This window comes from Oreochromis niloticus, linkage group LG17 (genome assembly GCF_001858045.2).
Source record: "Oreochromis niloticus isolate F11D_XX linkage group LG17, O_niloticus_UMD_NMBU, whole genome shotgun sequence".
Lineage (NCBI taxonomy): Eukaryota > Metazoa > Chordata > Actinopteri > Cichliformes > Cichlidae > Oreochromis > Oreochromis niloticus.
In genome coordinates, this window is record NC_031981.2 from 11,117,700 (window position 1) to 11,135,383 (window position 17,684).

General features: G+C 41.6%; 1 protein-coding gene across 4 annotated transcripts in view; it reads right to left on the reverse strand.

Moving 5' to 3' along the window:
- Window positions 1-672: 672 nt before the first annotated feature.
- The window catches only part of plxna4 (plexin A4), a 244,786-nt gene continuing 227,774 nt past the window's right edge, over window positions 673-17,684 (reverse strand). For 3 of the 4 annotated variants that reach the window (XM_003445006.5, XM_019346942.2, XM_005451648.4), the window contains exons 29-32: window positions 12,631-12,800; window positions 7,955-8,167; window positions 5,182-5,332; window positions 673-4,792 (exon numbers count right to left, since the gene is read on the reverse strand). In XM_003445006.5, the coding sequence (XP_003445054.1) occupies window positions 4,697-4,792; window positions 5,182-5,332; window positions 7,955-8,167; window positions 12,631-12,800 (630 nt within the window). In that variant the 3' untranslated portion in view covers window positions 673-4,696. The remainder of the gene's footprint in view (window positions 4,793-5,181; window positions 5,333-7,954; window positions 8,168-12,630; window positions 12,801-17,684) is intronic. The other variant, XM_013271211.3, reaches the window with a different exon arrangement.

Here is a 17,684-nt window from a genome sequence, read left to right on the forward strand (position 1 = left end):
CATCTTCAATTCTCAGTTGGCAGGGATGTTTCTTTATGCTTTGCTAGCCGGTGTCAGCCTCTATGATGATGTTAATGGCTTTGGCTGAATTGGATGTCATTGCTGTGTGATAGTCTTCAGATACATTATGATTGCTGGATGCTAATTTACATATTTATTTAGAGGTTTACCCTTGAAGCCACTTGCATTCAGATCCAGATCCATGGTTTCCTTTATCTTCCCCAATGGTACTGTGGGCAGAACTGATTGAATGAAACCATATTTTGACTAATTTGGACAAGTGTTTTTAAAGATCATCATGGTGTTTCTTATCATCGGAGAGATCTTGCAGCTACAGTACAGTTCTATCCCTTGTGTATCCTGGCATGTATAAAGTCAACAGCAAGGGAGTAATGAGAAATCCCAGAGTACAATTGACTCTTTGTTATGCATTATTGTGTAGCTTTTCTTTGCTGCTTTGTCTGGCACCCCACAGTGGGGGATTTGCGATGGCCTCTACATCCCTGAACATACCCTGTAGCGACTGTCACAGGAATTGAAAAGGAAATTAGTGCCATCCAGCTCATAAAGACAGTGTAGTCTTTGTTATGGAATTGTGTTACTTTGCGTGCACTGTAGGTAGGTTTTTCTCACAAACTCGCACAATAAGGAACAACCAGACTCGTGAAATGCTTGGTTTCATAATAAAGTTTATTCTATATTACAAATAGTATTTTGTTCTTGACTGCAAAATAGGAATGCATTATATTTACATACACAGGTATACAATTAATTATAACAAAGTTAGAGAAGCTCGCCTTATATCCCCCAGGTTTCGTTTTCATCTCTCAATAAGATACTCTTTATCTTTCAAATATGATCTAGTAAAAGTCTTTTCTAGCATGTTTGTGTAACAGCTGCTATAACACTGAGCTAGGAGGACATTTTTAGTTCCTACAAAACGTTTGAAGGTGGAAACTTTATCTGTGCTCTTGGCAACGCTAGGTGGCTACTACCAGACGACCTTTGTTGCCCGGGAAGTGACAGGGCGAGGGAGGGAGAAATGAAAGACAGGATGAGACACCGGGGGAAGCAGACTTGCAATCACAGCCGAGGGCGCTTATCTTCTTTAGTAACACACAGCTGGGAGGAGAAACTTTGGATGTCCCTAAAATGAATCCTAAATTGAAATAATAGAAGTTCTGTATGCTGTATGAGATGTGATCAAAAAGTTCTGGGAATTTGACCATGAAGACCAACAACCATATATGATTAACACTAGAAGATAACATCCCTAAAAGTCCAATTTGCACATTCAGAGTGTGTATACAGTAGAGCCCAAACTTACATGGAACAAATGTTCCAGTAGGTTCTGTATCCTAAATATAAACTCAGGGTTCAGACTTCCTATTTCTGAAGTGTGGTGTGTGCCATCACGCAGTGAACTCAAAAGGCAGGGGTTCTGTTCGCTCAACATTTGCCAGACTTGCCTTACTGTGACTTCCTCCAGATCTGCTAATTGAAACTCAACTTGAAGGGTTGCTTTTGAGATGCAGTGGAGGACATTCAGTGTACATTGCAGAGATAAACATGCACAAAGACATAATTCCCAAAACCTTTTGATCACCTCTCAAAAAGCTGCAGAAAGTTAACAATGATTTGTTTATCTTACATACAGACAAGGACCCCTTAAAAAAATGGAGTCACTTGCTAAACTTGGTCTAAAACATTAGTCTAACAAAGCTAATGCGCCTCTACTGCTATGGATGATAAATTAGAGGTATAGGCCTACTTAATTTGTTCTTGGTGTTCATTTTCACATCTTGTGCTGGCAAATTGAGGCAATCCTTTGTTGCTTTTTAGGACGTGAACCTGCATCTAATCACATCCGTCTGTTTTCATAACTGCACATATTCTGTTCTTTAAAAAAAAAAAAAAATGGGCAGGCTTCATCACTGTAAAGGAGCTTTTTTTTGTTCTGGGAAGTTGAGCATTTATCACGATGAAATACTTAATCTAACGCAGTTTTCAATAGGAAAAAATAAAACCAATAAAAAAGAACAAATGTTCTGCCTGACCAGATTTAAACTGCAGAGGCGGCACAGCTGTCACACAAAAAGAGTGCTGGTCTGTAATGGAGGACACAGTAAATGGGACAAGAAAATCCAAAATGGGGTACATGCTGTCTTTAAATGACATCCAGAAAATGAGCAGTTGTCTTGGAAATGACTTCAAAAGCCCCTAGCAGTTGTAGAAGTCTCTAAATATCTTTTTGCAAGGCAATTCAATTTCATACCATCCAAACAGGTCAACATGCAAAGGTATACAGTAACTCCTTTATTTAGCATCTATCACGTCACAAAAATCATAGGGATGAGACTGTGTCATAGGGGGACTGGTCTGGATAAAGGTTCCACCTTAAACGAAAGTTATAGTTTTTATAACATGAACAATCCACTTTTTCCATCTTGATTCTTCCAAGCAAAAGAAAGATAAAAGAACACATCCACATCATCATTGCAAGGCTTAATTTTCTTATTTTTCACTTTTTTTTTAAATAAGTTTCTTAAATTGTTTACGTTTTACATGCGCTTAAAAAGCCAATAAAGGACCCAAGGTGGACCTAGGGCGGTCTTCACACATTCACATCACCACATGGGGCACGTTGTCAAGGCAAAAGAAAGGGCAGAGGTCAAAAGGTACGGAGGGCGCCTCCATCTTTCCATCGCTCTCTCCCATAGTGGGGATTCACATCCAACAAGTCTTATCTATGTCCATCATTTTCTGTTTACCTTGCCGTGATGCTCACGTCTTGCTCTGCTTTATCAGATCTTTTTTTAAAAATTTCTTTCTTTCTTTTTTTTCTCTCTTTTTTTTTTTGAGGTTTGGAGAAGGCCGCCCCCTGCCGCCACTGAGGACAACTACACTAATACAGACAAGAGCGCCTCAAACAGTTACACACTCAAGAGTTGGGGTTTTTGCCGTATGCAACTAGCTACCATCTCCAATGCTTGTGCAAAACAGAAAAACTGGTAAGTCAGGAGCCGGACGAAAAAGGGGGGTGAACGGTGTGCCGAGAGCCGGAGAGACCCGGGACGATGAAAAGAGAAAGGAGGATCGGATCACCTCGCCCACAGAGCCTCTCACCTCGACACACTGAGGTCAGAAAAATCACACATGTTGCTTAAAGTTCAAGTCACCATATTTTTTTTTTTTTGTCTTAGAAGTGGTTGTCTTATACATAGTCCTTTGTTTGTCAGTTCCTCAGTGGCACTTTATAAATACATTTTTGACCATTTTTGAAAATTTCAAGCTCCTTTGGTTTTTGGCTGACCAACTAAGTCCGTGTCATTTGATTTCTCCACACAAAAGTCTTAAAATTGGGACATCCCGGGAAAGAAGTGCTACTCTCACAACAGAGCCTCTTTAGGTAGCACACGCTGTATTGAATCAAGCAGTTTCTTACCCAGTGCATTTCAGTCAGCTCTTCCCTTTACCTCCTCCGTTGTTGGCGTAGAAATCTGGGCAGTCAGGATGTTGGGTAGCTGCTGAGTGTGTGTGCGTTTTGTGTGCATGTGTGTGCTTTGATAGACCGTCGCAGCAGCGACACAAGGTTGGAAGTGGCAAGAGCCAGGCAAAGACTGCTACTGGTGTTTGGATTAGCAGTCAAAACACTGTCTTCCAGAGTTGGTTGTGTGCTTTTTCTTTTTTTCTGTTTTTTACAAAGGATCCAACTTGGGCGGGGGCTCCAGGGTTTCATCTAATAGCTTAATTTTGCAGTAGCTATATAAGCCAAATGGAAGCAGAAATCATGAGCGCTTTCTTAAATGTATGCTGGGGCAGGTAAAAATGTGTGCATGTTGCAAAGGGCTATAGGCTGGGGATGCTCTGGTTTGTAAAGTTCATCATGGTTCAGTAAAGGAAAAGTTCAGAGAAGCGATAATCCTTCCCTTCCCCCATCAGTCTTTTTCTTAAATACAACTCCAGCTACATTAAAGAACACAAGAACATTCTAGGCTTGCCTGGATTTGCCCCAGATTTCACGGATATGTATGCTTTGCTTGAAGGTACAGTGTAAACTTGGCAAACCATCCTTGCATTAATTTTCTTCAGAGGTGTTCATTTGGCTTGCAGTCATCAGTGTTGATGCTTCCTCTTGATTCTGTATATTTAATATAGAACTACAATAAACTGAACTCTAGAGATGGTTTTATTTTAACTATCCTATTCTGAAAAGTTCTCAACAAAATGGACACCCAACATTGTGGTTTTTAAAGAATTACCTATCGGTGTAAATTCTTGAAGGCAACATAAAAATGTTTTTCCCCTCTTTCCTTCCAACAGGGGGGATCGACACATTGCCAATATGGCCAGCTTTCAAGCAATCACCCCTTGAAGCTTCTCTGTGGTGAAGCTGAGGGATCCCCCACATTGCACTGTGGGAAACGCCAACCTCAGCTCCGGGCCACCCCTCGCATAAATTCAGGTAAACTAGTGTATGCAGCAGAGTGAATGGGAAGAAGAAAAAAACCAAAAAAAACCAAAACAGGATTTCTCAGGGAAGAGGAAGCAGAAAAAAAGTTAGAGGAAGAATTCATCTCTGAAAGGCGGAGGGGAGGAAGTCACATGATGAAAAAAGATGGGGACAGGTCTTCGCTCAGGCACGGCTCGGTTTCTGACGGGGTCTCTTCCCAGTGCACCCTGGGAAGTGCGGTTCTCAGCTCTCCAGACTCATGAAGGCCACCACCTGCTCCAGCTTAAAGGCCAGCCTCTGTTTCCTGGCTGCATCGTCCTGCTCCAGTGCACACACAATCTGCCGGTGTGACCGTGAAAAAAAGACACACAACGCCATTACTAAAAGCACTCAACAAATCCAGCAAGTAACTAAACTAAAACAATAGATTACTATAGAAATTGATTATAGCTATTGAAATACTGGCTTGGATTTGGGGAGTGCCTGAGCTTGACTGTCCCACTGTACCCAGCTGGCCTGCACTTACTGCTCTTGGCTTCAAGTTGGCTTTAGTTTGTCCGTTTTACTTCCCACATTTTAATACACTGTCTGTCCTTTCATTGACTTTTCATGACTTTTGGGGGGTAAATGCCTGGGCAAGGTACGATTTGCCTCTTATGAGTACCCCCATAGTTAGCGACAGCACTGATGTGTTGCCCAAAGGTATAATAGGTCCCAGCATTACGTACCTCCTCAGTGTATTTCCCCACATAAGAGTAGATCTCACTGAGAGAGCTCATGGTGTTGAACTCATTCATGTGCATCCGCGACTGCTCTGCCAGGTAGGCATTCATGTCCTGGTCACTGATCGCTGGCATCTTACTAATGTCTGAGTAGTATCTGTGAAGAGAGGGCAGGAGGAACAGTACAAAGCATTAAGGTGTGTTTACTGCAGGAAAAAAAAAATGTTAAAAGGAAAAGTGCTAAATGATTTTGAAAGCAGAATATGGCCCAGTGATGTTTTTTTACACAGATGTTTACCTCAGAGCTCATCGTTTATGAATGGCTGACTAATGCGCGGAGCATAGAGACGAAAAGCACGTTTCATAGTAAAGTGACCTAAATGGAATCTGGAGATGCAGAGAGGCCTCATGTTTTAAAATGGAACACTGCAGCAGCATACAGTATACTCACACACGCCGCACTGAGCTAAAGGCAATCAGTCACTGTCAGCAGCAGCTGTGTTGCCCATATCAACTGTGTTGATTAAAGCTGCTTATTTACATATTAAATTCCTGGAGCTACAGCCACTTGAGGACAGGCCCGTTGTATGGATGGATAATTCTGGGAGTGCGTGTGATGATATTTGCCAGGAAACAAGCTGTCAGAGCTAACAGAGCAAAGGAGAAGGCAGGTGGGTGTTACTCACAGAGGTCATAGCTGTATTGACACTGCACAGTACTGAAAGCTAGAGCTCTGACCTCGGCCCTGTTAGTGTCATGAGCATGAGAATAGACTCAACAAGCTCATAACATTCACTAAAGCAAGCATAAGCAATAAAAGGGGAAAACAAATAAGAGGTGGTATGTATGGAAAGCGAAATGAAAGTCTCCATTGTATAAATCACAAGATGGCTGTAGGCCCAGCCACTACAGTCAGGTTACTTTTTACTAAGTAAGCCAGCTATTCAGTAGTTTCTTTGTTGAAATGTGAAATAACCTGTCACAATATGAAACTGTGAAAGCCTCAAACTGAACTGATGTGTGACGATTATGCGGATTAAAGACTGCTGAGGTGTTTGCATTTTTGCTGTTGCGAAATATATCTTTTGCTGCGATCACTTTCATTACTAGTGTTGTTGTGTTAGATGGAAAATGCGAGTATATCTCTAATGAGATCAACCACAAACAGAACCCTGCACAAGCCAATCTGCAGCATTTCATTTGGCGTTCTTCTTCACCACCAACTTTTTAAATTTAATTCATTGTAATCTTTAAATAACTAGTTGGTCAATTATTTGCAGAAGTGAAATAAAAATACTGCTATACCAATTTAACATCCAGTTTGTTGCAAGTGCCGATGTCTCTACAGTAATGTTTACTACTGAAGTTTAAAAGCTGTTAAAAAAAAAAAACACCACACATATCCCATACTTTTAAATGTACTGATTCATATGCAAGCAGTCTTGTATACAAATAATATAATGACAGGTGTGATGGATTTGTCATTGTCTGGAGACCTTCAACTCCCACATCAAATTCAGAGCAGGTGGCAGTAGCTCACGGGTCTGCTTCACTTCACGACGCCTTTTTAATAACATCAACATATTGTAGCAAGTAAAAAGCTTTGGGATATTGTGGCTCTGCCCAGCTGCATAGCATGGAAGTGCTGAATGCAGTTGTTGTCTTATGTAATTTATTAGTGGCTGAAGTGGTGTTTCAAGCAAAGTCTCAGCAGGGTAGTACTGAGCGAGAGACGCTGATTTCAAGGGATGGACATATCCAATGGCCTGCTAACCAGCTAAAGCAGCGTCCTCTCTTTATAACCAAGATAGAGAAGGAGGGAGACAGAGAACAATAGGATATCTCTTCTGAACCTCTACACTTTCTTTCTATTATAGTTTCATTATGCCCTGAAAATCCTCCCCCTGGTAAATCCCTTGCTGTGGCACTTTGGACAGTAAAGTGAAACGGCATAAATCCACTTTGGGCCATTAGTGTGGCTCTTTAAAAAGATTAAGGCAGTTTCACTTTGCAATAATCACTGATTGAAAGAATAATTTGTAAAAGTACAAAACGGCAATTAGCATTGACGCCATTCTGTGATACCAGGCATTCCCTGTTTATATGCAGTTATTAAAAAAAACAAAACAAAACATGCATCCAGCATTTTTCCCCTCACAGTAGCAGCTGCTCTATTCTGTCCACGCATATCTTTTTTTATGCATCGCTTATAGGAGACCAGAGAGAGAGAGCCACACAATCCCGAGCCTGAAGCTCCTCATTTGGTTCCACCCATTCAAGCAGTGCACATATATTCTCATCCTGAGGCTTGCTTTGCAACGACGCTACAGCCACATAAATACTCGGAACCACTTCACAGTACCCCATCTTTTATTCAGGACCTCTTTGCCTCCCCTGCTGACAAATAAATTTAATAAAACTTCCATTTTAACAAATTACCGGCTTCTGCTGCCTGCAACTCTCAAAAATGCTTCGCTTGATTTTTTTTTCTCTCCCCCCTACACACACACACACACACACACACACACACACACACACTTCTGCACCCTTCCAGCACACTGACTCCTATGTCCTGTAGATCTCATGCCCTGGGCACTCCCATCTATTCCCACTGCATTGTAATTTGGATTGGGTTTCACAGCTCATAGATCACACTGCTACAGTCGCATTGTGTGTGCTGGAATGAAACGCGCTTAATGCAGGTTTTCTGATGGTTCTTTCTCTCTTCATCTATCCAGTAATTGGTGTGTATGCACATGCGCTTTTCTTGACAGCTTACCTCTCCACCCAGCTCTTGTAGCTGGGGATGTCCTTGGCATAAAGCAGCTTGTTGGAGGGTGAGTCTTTCCCAAGGCGGTGCTCTGAGGTGGAGCAGGAGTCCATGAAAGTCTGGGCCACCACAGACAGACAGGCATCTGTGATGCTGCTCTTATGGATGTCAAACACAAACTGGGGGTTTTTAATCACATTCACCCAGAAACGCAGAGGTAGGCTGTCAGAGAGGGAAAAGAGAAAAGTAGTTTAGTGACAAACTCAAAATCATGCAACTTTTCATTTCCTGACAAATAATTGTGTGTTGCTGTTTTCTTTAAATTCCTTTTAATTTTCCCGATCTTGATATTTCCAATTCTGGACACAACAATATGAAATTCTTTAACCTGTAAAAAAAAAATAAGGGTAGTCTCTTAAGAAAATCTAAAACTGATTCATGCTAACTAATGTAGTCTGTTAGGCTTCCTGTGGAAAAAAAAAAAGAGTTTTGCAGTGATTGTTCAGTTCTGTCTCGGTGACAGAATGCTTGAATAGCCATTCAAATGGGCGAACAAAGAGTGTGAAGTAAAACAACAGCCTGTGTCCGGTTGAGCTGCTCTGAGATTAAGTCCCTAAATGCCGTTTTCAAATTTGCTACAGCCAGCTAGTCAATAGGCATGAACATATTATTCGCCAGAAGGGACGAGGATTCATTCACTTTGCAAAGCTAGTACACAAGCCCTGCTGTTGCTGATGTGCTCTATTTGATGTGTGTGCTCAATTCAATAAAGCCTTTATCTTTAAAACCAGGTGGTGGCTGGCTCTCATTTTTTTTTCTCGCAGTGTCCAGGGGTCCTCGCTGGGGGCCGCGCAGTGACACAGTTCATATTGCCTTGTTTGTGCAAGTGGGTCCTATTTTGTGCCTGTCAGGAATAATAAAAATACACAAGTCTGTTTATTTGCAGGGCTTGTTTCTGCCAAAATGAATAGATATAGGGCCAGCTTTATCTGTGTATTGCTGTGAAAGGGGCTCAGGTGGTATTAAGAAAAAGCTGAGTGTTACTTGGATCTCTGTATCTTTACTTTTCTCTGGGCTCTGCGCTTTTAGCTGATGTGGCAAAAATCAACAAAGACACTGCTGCTGTCTACGCTACATAGAAGTTTCTGCGTATAGGAAAAAAAAAAAAAAGAGCATAAAATGTAATAAAAAAAAAAAAAAACCTGAAACGCATTCATTTAAAGTACCACCAGTGTTCCTCGACAATCCACTGAGCATTTATTCTAGTACAACCACCCACAAAGATATTCAGCTGTACAATGTAACAAAAGAGGATTTAAACTCAGAATGGGAAAAACTCCGCATTATGACTTCAAAATTAATCTAAGCAAAAAAATCTAGTGGGATTAGGTGCAGGGATCAAAGGGATATTAACAAGGCTGCTGTGCTGTCTTGATTGTTGACAAGCTGGCGTTTCAGTGGGGCAGTGGATGCTAAGATGATGAGATTTTGCCCAATTTTGTGTGTGCAAAATTACCACCATAATAAGTATGCCTTATCCATTGAAAATAGGCAAATCTGAGTTTACTCCTGCTGAGTAGTTTTAGGAATCTGAATGATGGTCATGATCGGTCCTTTTGGTTAGGGATTAGGTTAAATATCAGCCGCCAAGATCAAGGGCATCTCATATCCTAAAGAAATTATGCTGGCAGAGTAAGAAAAGGGCTCACTGATTCATCACTTGAAAGTGCAGTCATTTCAAACTGATGAAAGGGTGTGATATAGTAAAAAAAACCAAAAAAAAACTGTATAATTAAGCAAGCAAAATAAGCAACAGTTTAGACAGCATCTTTACTAAAACTGGGCAGATGTAAATAGGAGAATTATTTCTGTTCTAAAGGCAAAATGTGACCAGAACAAATGTGATTCTAACTAGTTGCTTTTCTCTTATTTTTTTAATGCATCCACACTTTAACACTGGTACCTAAAACATTTGCAAACAGCTAAGTCCCCTTGTGGTCCCTGAAAACCACCTCATGCAGCCCTTTGAATCTCCAGTTTTAGGATGTTCTGCCCATTTTGTGGAATGGGCCTAATGAATTGGCTTACCATTGGCAGGAAAAGAATCACAGATGTTGTGATGTAGAACATCTCACTGGTGCCATTATGGCATAGACATGCAGTGAGCTAAATTTTTAATTAACAGCTTTATAAAGGTGACCTGACTGAATTTTGTTCCAGTCAGGGTCTAAGTAAGCAAAACTGTGCTATTTTCTTCCTGTGATAGGCACCTTATACTTAGATTGCTTACTACTACCACTGTGGCAGACCTGAGTAGGATTGTGTTGCAGTATGATAGCAGATAAGTGATAATCTGCATGCAGAAAAGAGGAGTGTATGTGGCAGTTTTGCACAATAATTAAAATTCTGTCCATCTTGAAATGCAGCGCATATAGACGGACACACGCGGACCAAATACAGAGGAGTGAGGATGAGAGCAGACACTGACACACTGCCACTAATCCAAAAGATACCATCTGGAGATGCTCTGGGAGCCAGTGACTCATGTACGCACATACTGACTGTACACACATACAAAACATGTTACAACTCTGTCACACAATACATACAAAACTAACAGTCTAACTAAATTTAACTTTGCACCATGAAAAGGCAGTTTATTTTAAAAAGCAGTAAAACTGGTGAAAAAGAAGTTTAAACTGTTTTTTTTTTCCAAATACCAAAAATCCACACCTAGTACATCTGCCTTAATCATCTGTCATGATTCTGCAAGGTATGCCACCAACCACTTGAGGTCATATTTTGTTAATGTCATTGTTTCCACAAGAAAATCAAAGGACAAGGCAAAGTTATTATGTATCTCTGTTGACAGTCAAGCACAAGAAAATGATTTAAGAACTAATATCTACATATCTAAAGGCTATTTCAGCCGTTAAGATGTGCAGGACAAATGATAATTAGGACGTATAGTGTTTACAACATGTCTTCTGCAGTTTGGTTTGATCTGAATATATCTTGGTGGTCATTTACACTCATATTTAGCACTGTGCACATTTTAAAACTTAGTGTAGCAGCATCATAGAGGTACAGAAAGGCATAGTATTTTTTTTCTTTTTGATAGTCTTGCTTTGATGTAAAGGACTTAGGCTATAAAAGTTCAGCGATAAATTAAGGTCACTTTCAGGTCTTTAGAGTGTATGGAAACGTGGTCAGCATTAATCATGCCAAAGCAACCGTCAGCTTTTATTTTAGAAAAATTGTGAAAATTTTCTCACTGAATGGGGTAAAATAGTGGTTCACAATCTGATTTCAGTATAGATTTTGCAAACTTTTAAACATTCAACTAATAAAAAAAAAGAAAACGGTTGACTGGTAAGCTATAGCAACAAATACACTGGCATGATATGACAATGGTATAAGGCTGAAGGATCTAACATAAGGGTTATATCAGGGGACACTGAAGGAAGGGAACCCTCAAGGTGGGGGTAGTAGTAGAATATAGGGGCTGCAGTTGAAGTTAATGGCGTGTACAATAACTGTGGGACTGATAGGTTTAATGGGATGGGGGCTCAGCTTGGAAGGGACATTGACATTATTATTTTCTACCATGAGACAAAACGAAGGCTTCTGTTGAAGCCAAGATTGCAGTCTTTTAAGATGAGGTCATGAGGTTATGCATATGCACACGCAGGGAGGTGCTTAAAGACACAATCATATGCACGTTCCACACTGAGAAGGTACTTGTGGTGGCATCAGCACAAACTGTGCTCAGCCTCAGTGGCTTTTTCCCAGGGTGTGTTATGATAAATTGTGCTTTATTTATAGCCCTACAGTGAAAGTCTAATGGGGAGAAGCACGTCGACCTCTCAGAACACTTAACACACACTGTGACTGGCCCGGTAACACAGAGGAAAAACCCTAAAATTAGGCTCATGAGGTAAAGTAAATAATATTTTCCTTCAGCCTCTCCCTACCCATTCCTTTATGTCTATTCGTCCCTCGATACACATAAATTTTTCCTCCAATATCTGTGGTTCTCCTGGGCCTTGGGCTGAGTGATGCATGCTGGGATCTTGGCAGAGGCTATGAGGCTAATGAGATATTAGTGTGCATTTAACTCCCACTGTGTTCACTTCCTTTTCTTCACCTTTTCATTCCTCTGCTCACCCCATTCCAGGGCACTGTCAGTTATTTAACCCCAGCCAACCTTTTAAGGTGGACTCACAGGGGTCAATATGGTCTAAATTAATCAGCAGATATTAATTTAGAGGTGTACTTGTGCACCTGGGAGTGAACATTTGTCACTATAGAGAATTCCACAGTGACAGGATTTTTTTTTTTTTTTGGCCCAGTTATCCATGATAATAGATGGAGAGTCTTGGCAGCCAATTGGATTAGCCCCTTGTGGTTGGCTTTAATGAAGATTACACACCCCTGTGGTTAATGGATATTAGGAGAGGAAGAGGCGTATTGTGAAACTTGGCTCTGACAGGGCAATACCCAGGCAATGCCAGTGTGCCTGTAGTACTTTTAAAAATCAAAATGCCCATCAGTGATCCAAATAACTGTTTAAGGAGTCTTAAACATTCCCATTCTGTGCACTTGACACCAATTACTTGGTGTGTATGCATATTTCTATATCAGCACCCACAGCATATTTAGATTTAGATGGTAAATGAACTCACCAGTTGCTCTTCCATGTGTGTCGGACATGCGGGTCGTGGATGTTGTGTTTGTCGGCCTGCTCATCCAGGAAGTCAAACATATATTTGATGGCCAGTGGCAGAGCGCTGCCTCGATGGGCTGTGCTGAAGATGGTCTCAAACAGGTCATCCACAAACTTCTGTAGCGTACCCTACAGAGCAAGGAGAGGAGAGTTACAAAGATTCAGTCATTCTCTCATTTTTCAAAACTTCACTAACAGTAGCAGAAATGCCATTAATATGTATATTTTTTTCCTGTGTCAGTTTGAGTTGTGCAGTGCATGACACTTTCTCTCCCAGCTCCGATGTTTATGTGTCTGACTCATATCTCACAGACCCTGCCCCTAAATCTGCTTGCAGCTTTGATGGGGGAAATTGTTATTTCACAGCTGACTTTTAATAATATCTAGGAACAGGAGGCGCATCTCCTAAGCCTCTTTGTGCTGCCGGATTAGCTCCCACACTGCACCATTGACCCTAATTTGATTTAATGTTGGTGACTTTAAGAAGGAGGAGGAGAAGAGAGACAGAGAGTGAGAGAATCTAATCCTCTTGTAAAGAATGAGCTGATGGGATGCACGGGAAAAAGGCGAGAGCCAGAGATGGAAATGAAACGACACAAGTTTCCTATCAGAAGAAGAGGCCATTGAGTGTGGCAGATGAGGTGTGTACAGGCATTGGCAAATAAAAATCCAATTTGGGTGGAGCGGGTGACCAAATCACAGAGTCAGGAGAGGTAGAAGGGGAGAGTGGGAGGAGGGAATCCTGTTAGTTCGACAATCATGGCTATAATTCTAATGTGGCCCACATTCCCGGCAGCTTACCATTTTTCTATGAAGACGGTATCACATATCTCTATATCAAGCCCACGTGCCTTCCTAGCTGGTAAGGGAAGGCCTATCGCGTACATGTGTGCAGAGACAGTGAAATCTGTGTATGTGCCTACCAGTGCTTAGGCTGTGACATTTTACGTCATCCTCGATCTCAAGGGGTGCACCACTATCAACACTGTCATCATCACAGGGTTCTCTTGTTCCCTGGTGGAGCTGAAACTGCCAACATAACCCCCCCACGACCATCTACCCTGTCATTAGACTGCACTCTAAACACAATGTGTCATCTGGATGTTTTGATGCCATCTGCCTCCGCATTGAAATGCAAGGAAAGCGACGTTGGGGATAGCAATGAAACAGGGAGGCTGAGACAGGCACACACACACACACACACTCAAGTGTACAAGTGGAGGGAAAATGCAATCCTTCCCTGCACCAGTCCACACACGTGAACACGTCCTGTACCCACACTCAAGAGTGTCACGGATGGAGCTAATATGAGAGATGTGAGTGGCGTTGCCAAGGAGAGGTATTTATTGGCAAGGTGAAAGCCAAACGCAGTCAATTACACTGCCTGTCTGCCCAATCATTTCTCAGCAAGAGAGATGGCCAGCCAAGATAAACTGGTTATTTCTCAAAAACAATCCATCTGGAAAGACGATGTGCTGTCTGTAGTCAGAAGCCACCTTCCTGCACTCTGGAACGGGATAATGGCAGGAAAATGGAGCGACTCACAGAGGCTGAGAGGCGACGTGTGCATGTGTGAAGGTGTGTGGACGACTATACAGTATGTGTCATGACGATAGCTGCTCTGTTTTTCCTGCCTCATCCTATTCTGGGATATGTAGTTTGTTTATTAGTTTCTTTCATATGCCCTGTTTCACAGTCACTATTGCGCCTCTCTTTCCCTGTTAATTGATCACCAGACTTGTTGGTTTTCCGGTGTGTAGAATGTCACCACTAAATGTCAGCAGATTCCAGATTTTTAGTCACCTGTTTTCATACACCTCCAATTCTACTGCATAATCGTGCAGTGCTACGGTGGCCGCTGTAGGACAAACAACTCTGGTCACTGTTTAAGTGACTGTATGCTGTCAGCAAGTGTTTACCTCACCCGGTGTCTATATCTATTAACTCTGTATAAGGAGTCGATGAGTCAGCCGGTGTTAGTGAAACTTTCTTCGAAGTGGCTCCAACATTGTTGAACTTGGGCACTTTGTGAATAAGGTCTCATACAATGTGGGAATCTAATTAAATGGCTTATCAGAACAATGGTGTTATTTTTAGGACATAAGCATAACCTTAAAGGTGGCATTACGTTAGCTTTTAATCAGCTGTTGTTGTTGTTTAGGTATTTAAGATGGCGGGGCAACATGGCCGCTTCAACAAACCAGCACCTGCTTGTATGTATTCTTAATGAATTCATTCATGAAGTTTATGAAAATACGTTTTGGAAGACGTAAGTACACACTCGTGAACAAGACCCAGAGATACTTAAACTCCTCCACTTGGGGCAGGAACTCATCCCTCGCCCGGAGTGGGCACTCCACCCGTTTCCGGCTGAGGGCCATGGCCTCTGATTTGCAGGTGCTGATTATCATTCCCACAGCTTCACACTTGTCTGCGAACCATTCCAGAGCGAGCTGGAGGCCATCACCCGATGAAGCCAACAGAACCACATCATCCACCAAAAGCAGAGAAGGGAGCGGGAGATCGACAGATGAATTGGTGCTGCGGCTGCAGTGATGCGGATGCTGTACCGGTCCGTCGTGGTGAAGAGGGAGCTGAGTATAAAAGCGAAGCTCTCAATTTACCGGTCGATCTGCGTCCCTACCCTCACCTATAGTCACGAGCTGTGGGTAGTGACCGAAAGAATGAGATCGCAGATACACAGTGGCGGAAATGAGCTTCCTCTGAAGGGTAGCTGGCCTCTCCCTTAGAGATAGGGTGAGAAGTTCGGCCATCCGGGAGGGGCTCAGAGTAGAGCCGCTGCTCCTCCACATCGAAAGGAGCCAGTTGAGGTGGTTCGGGCATCTGACAAGGATGCCTCCTGGGTGAGGTGTTACGGGCATGTCCCACCGGGAGGAGGCCCAGGTCAGACCCAGGACACTCCAGAGAGATTATATCTCTCAGTTGGCCCAGGAACGCCTTGGTGTTCCCCTAGACAAGCTGGAGGAGGTGGCTGGGGAGAGGAAAGTCTGGGCTTCTGTTTAGGCTGCTGCCTGGCCCCAGATAAGTGGAAGAAGATGGATGGATGGATGGATGGATGGATGGAAATTACCCACTAATCAATGTATAAGTATGAGCAAAATATTATTTTTTTAGTATTACATGACCTCAAAAACAACTGACTACAACTTTAAGTGTACTGACTATAAGAAGTATATGGTATCACTAGAATGCCAAGTCAAGGTAGAGACAAACAAAATATGGTAAATAATCACATACTAACCTTTGTCTTTGTGAAACATTCAATTCAGTTGTATTTATATAGGGTGAAATCACAACAACAATTCCCCCAAGGTGCTTTATATTGTAAGATAAAGACAGTACAATAACAATAACTGAATAAATCTGTTAGATAGTCACGGTGATATATCTGCTCAAAAAGGCAGACATCAGTGTTTCAAGTTGTATGGTATTACGTAAATGTACGGGATAACTGTTCTACTATAAGACCTTTGGATGGGCCTATGAGTTGCCATGCTAAACTTGGGAATAAATATTCCTCCAGATCATGTCAAGCTGTCCAGGTGCAGAGGAAGCGAAGAAACACCAAAATTATGATGATTACCATGCTTCAGTACTGGGATGATGTCAAGCTGATATGGAATTCTGTTTTCTGCAGTGTTTGTAGTGCTCTACATTGGTCCTGCACAATTCAGCCATAGCTCCTAAACACCATCCAGTGTAGCATGGTAGAGCATTAAGGTACTCTTTGGTAATCTTTTCAGCAGAGGGACCATGGTATGTGTATGTTAAACTCATGTTTAACAGCTACAATAAATCCTTTAAGCTTATAGCTGTTACTCTGGGTTTCTCATCTATTACTCCACTGTGAATTCATCTTAGCTGGGTGCCCACTTGCAGGCTAAATCGCCTCAAATTATAGGCAATTTGTCTAACTGTGGACAGATAAGTATCTTAACTCCCTGAGATAACTTGTTTAATCTGTCCAGCTAAATGCAAATCAACAATTCCTGATAATAAAAAATAATTTCTTTTGAGATTCTGTTTTGCAGATCTATAGTGGGATTGGTAGATGGGATGGTAAGTTATACTTTTTTAATATCAAGCATCAACTTTTTCCACCCTACATCGTAAATATTTTAATGATGTGTTCGGTATCAATATGAACAAAAGAATGATCTGCGTAGCATTAGTTTAAATCATTTTTGTTTAGAATTTGAGTTTAGATCGAGATAAATAAATCGATAGATTGAGACTAAATGAATATAACTGGAAAGGATTTCTTACTTTATCTTCCTGCTGTAAATGCTTTTGTGGTTGTTGAGGCTGTTGTTCACCGGAAAGCAAATGCGCTTTTCATAAAGAGAAAAACAGCAGCGGCAAAAAAAAAAAGAGGATTTGTTTGCCTATTATCTAGATGTACTGTTTCAAAGACAAGTTGGAATTGGCACACCCAAATTAGTTCCATGTTCCTGCTCATTAGCCAACATGTTCCATAAAGGATGATCATCCTGCTTCTTCCCTCTGTGCCTGTTTAATGGATGTGCTACCGGTGTGTTTGAGACACTCCACTGTAGACTCCTGACACTTTTCATTTATATTGCATATATTGCACTGGGTTTATGTTCCCTATGTTAACAGCTAAACAAAGACATTCAGGAGACGAAAAGCGGAAGTGTTGGTGAATTAAAAAAAACACATCCTAAACATTTTCAACTCACAGCCTCCCACTTTCTTTTACCCTCCCCATATGGCTGAGTCTAATAGAAAGGGTGTATTGGTGTGGGTGGGAAAAAAAAAAAAAAAAGAGGGACAAGGTGCTTTAAGAGCGGATTGTTAATTTGCATTCAGCTGTTGGATCAAAGTCACATTTTCCTCCAAACCAAATTAACTGTATTTTTTTTCTCCTTCTTAGGGGCCATTGTCGCAAGGCGCATTCAAAGAGACCCATTTTATAGTCATTTCTATATTTGCCTGATAATTTTTTTTATAACAGAAAAACCTTCACTGGTT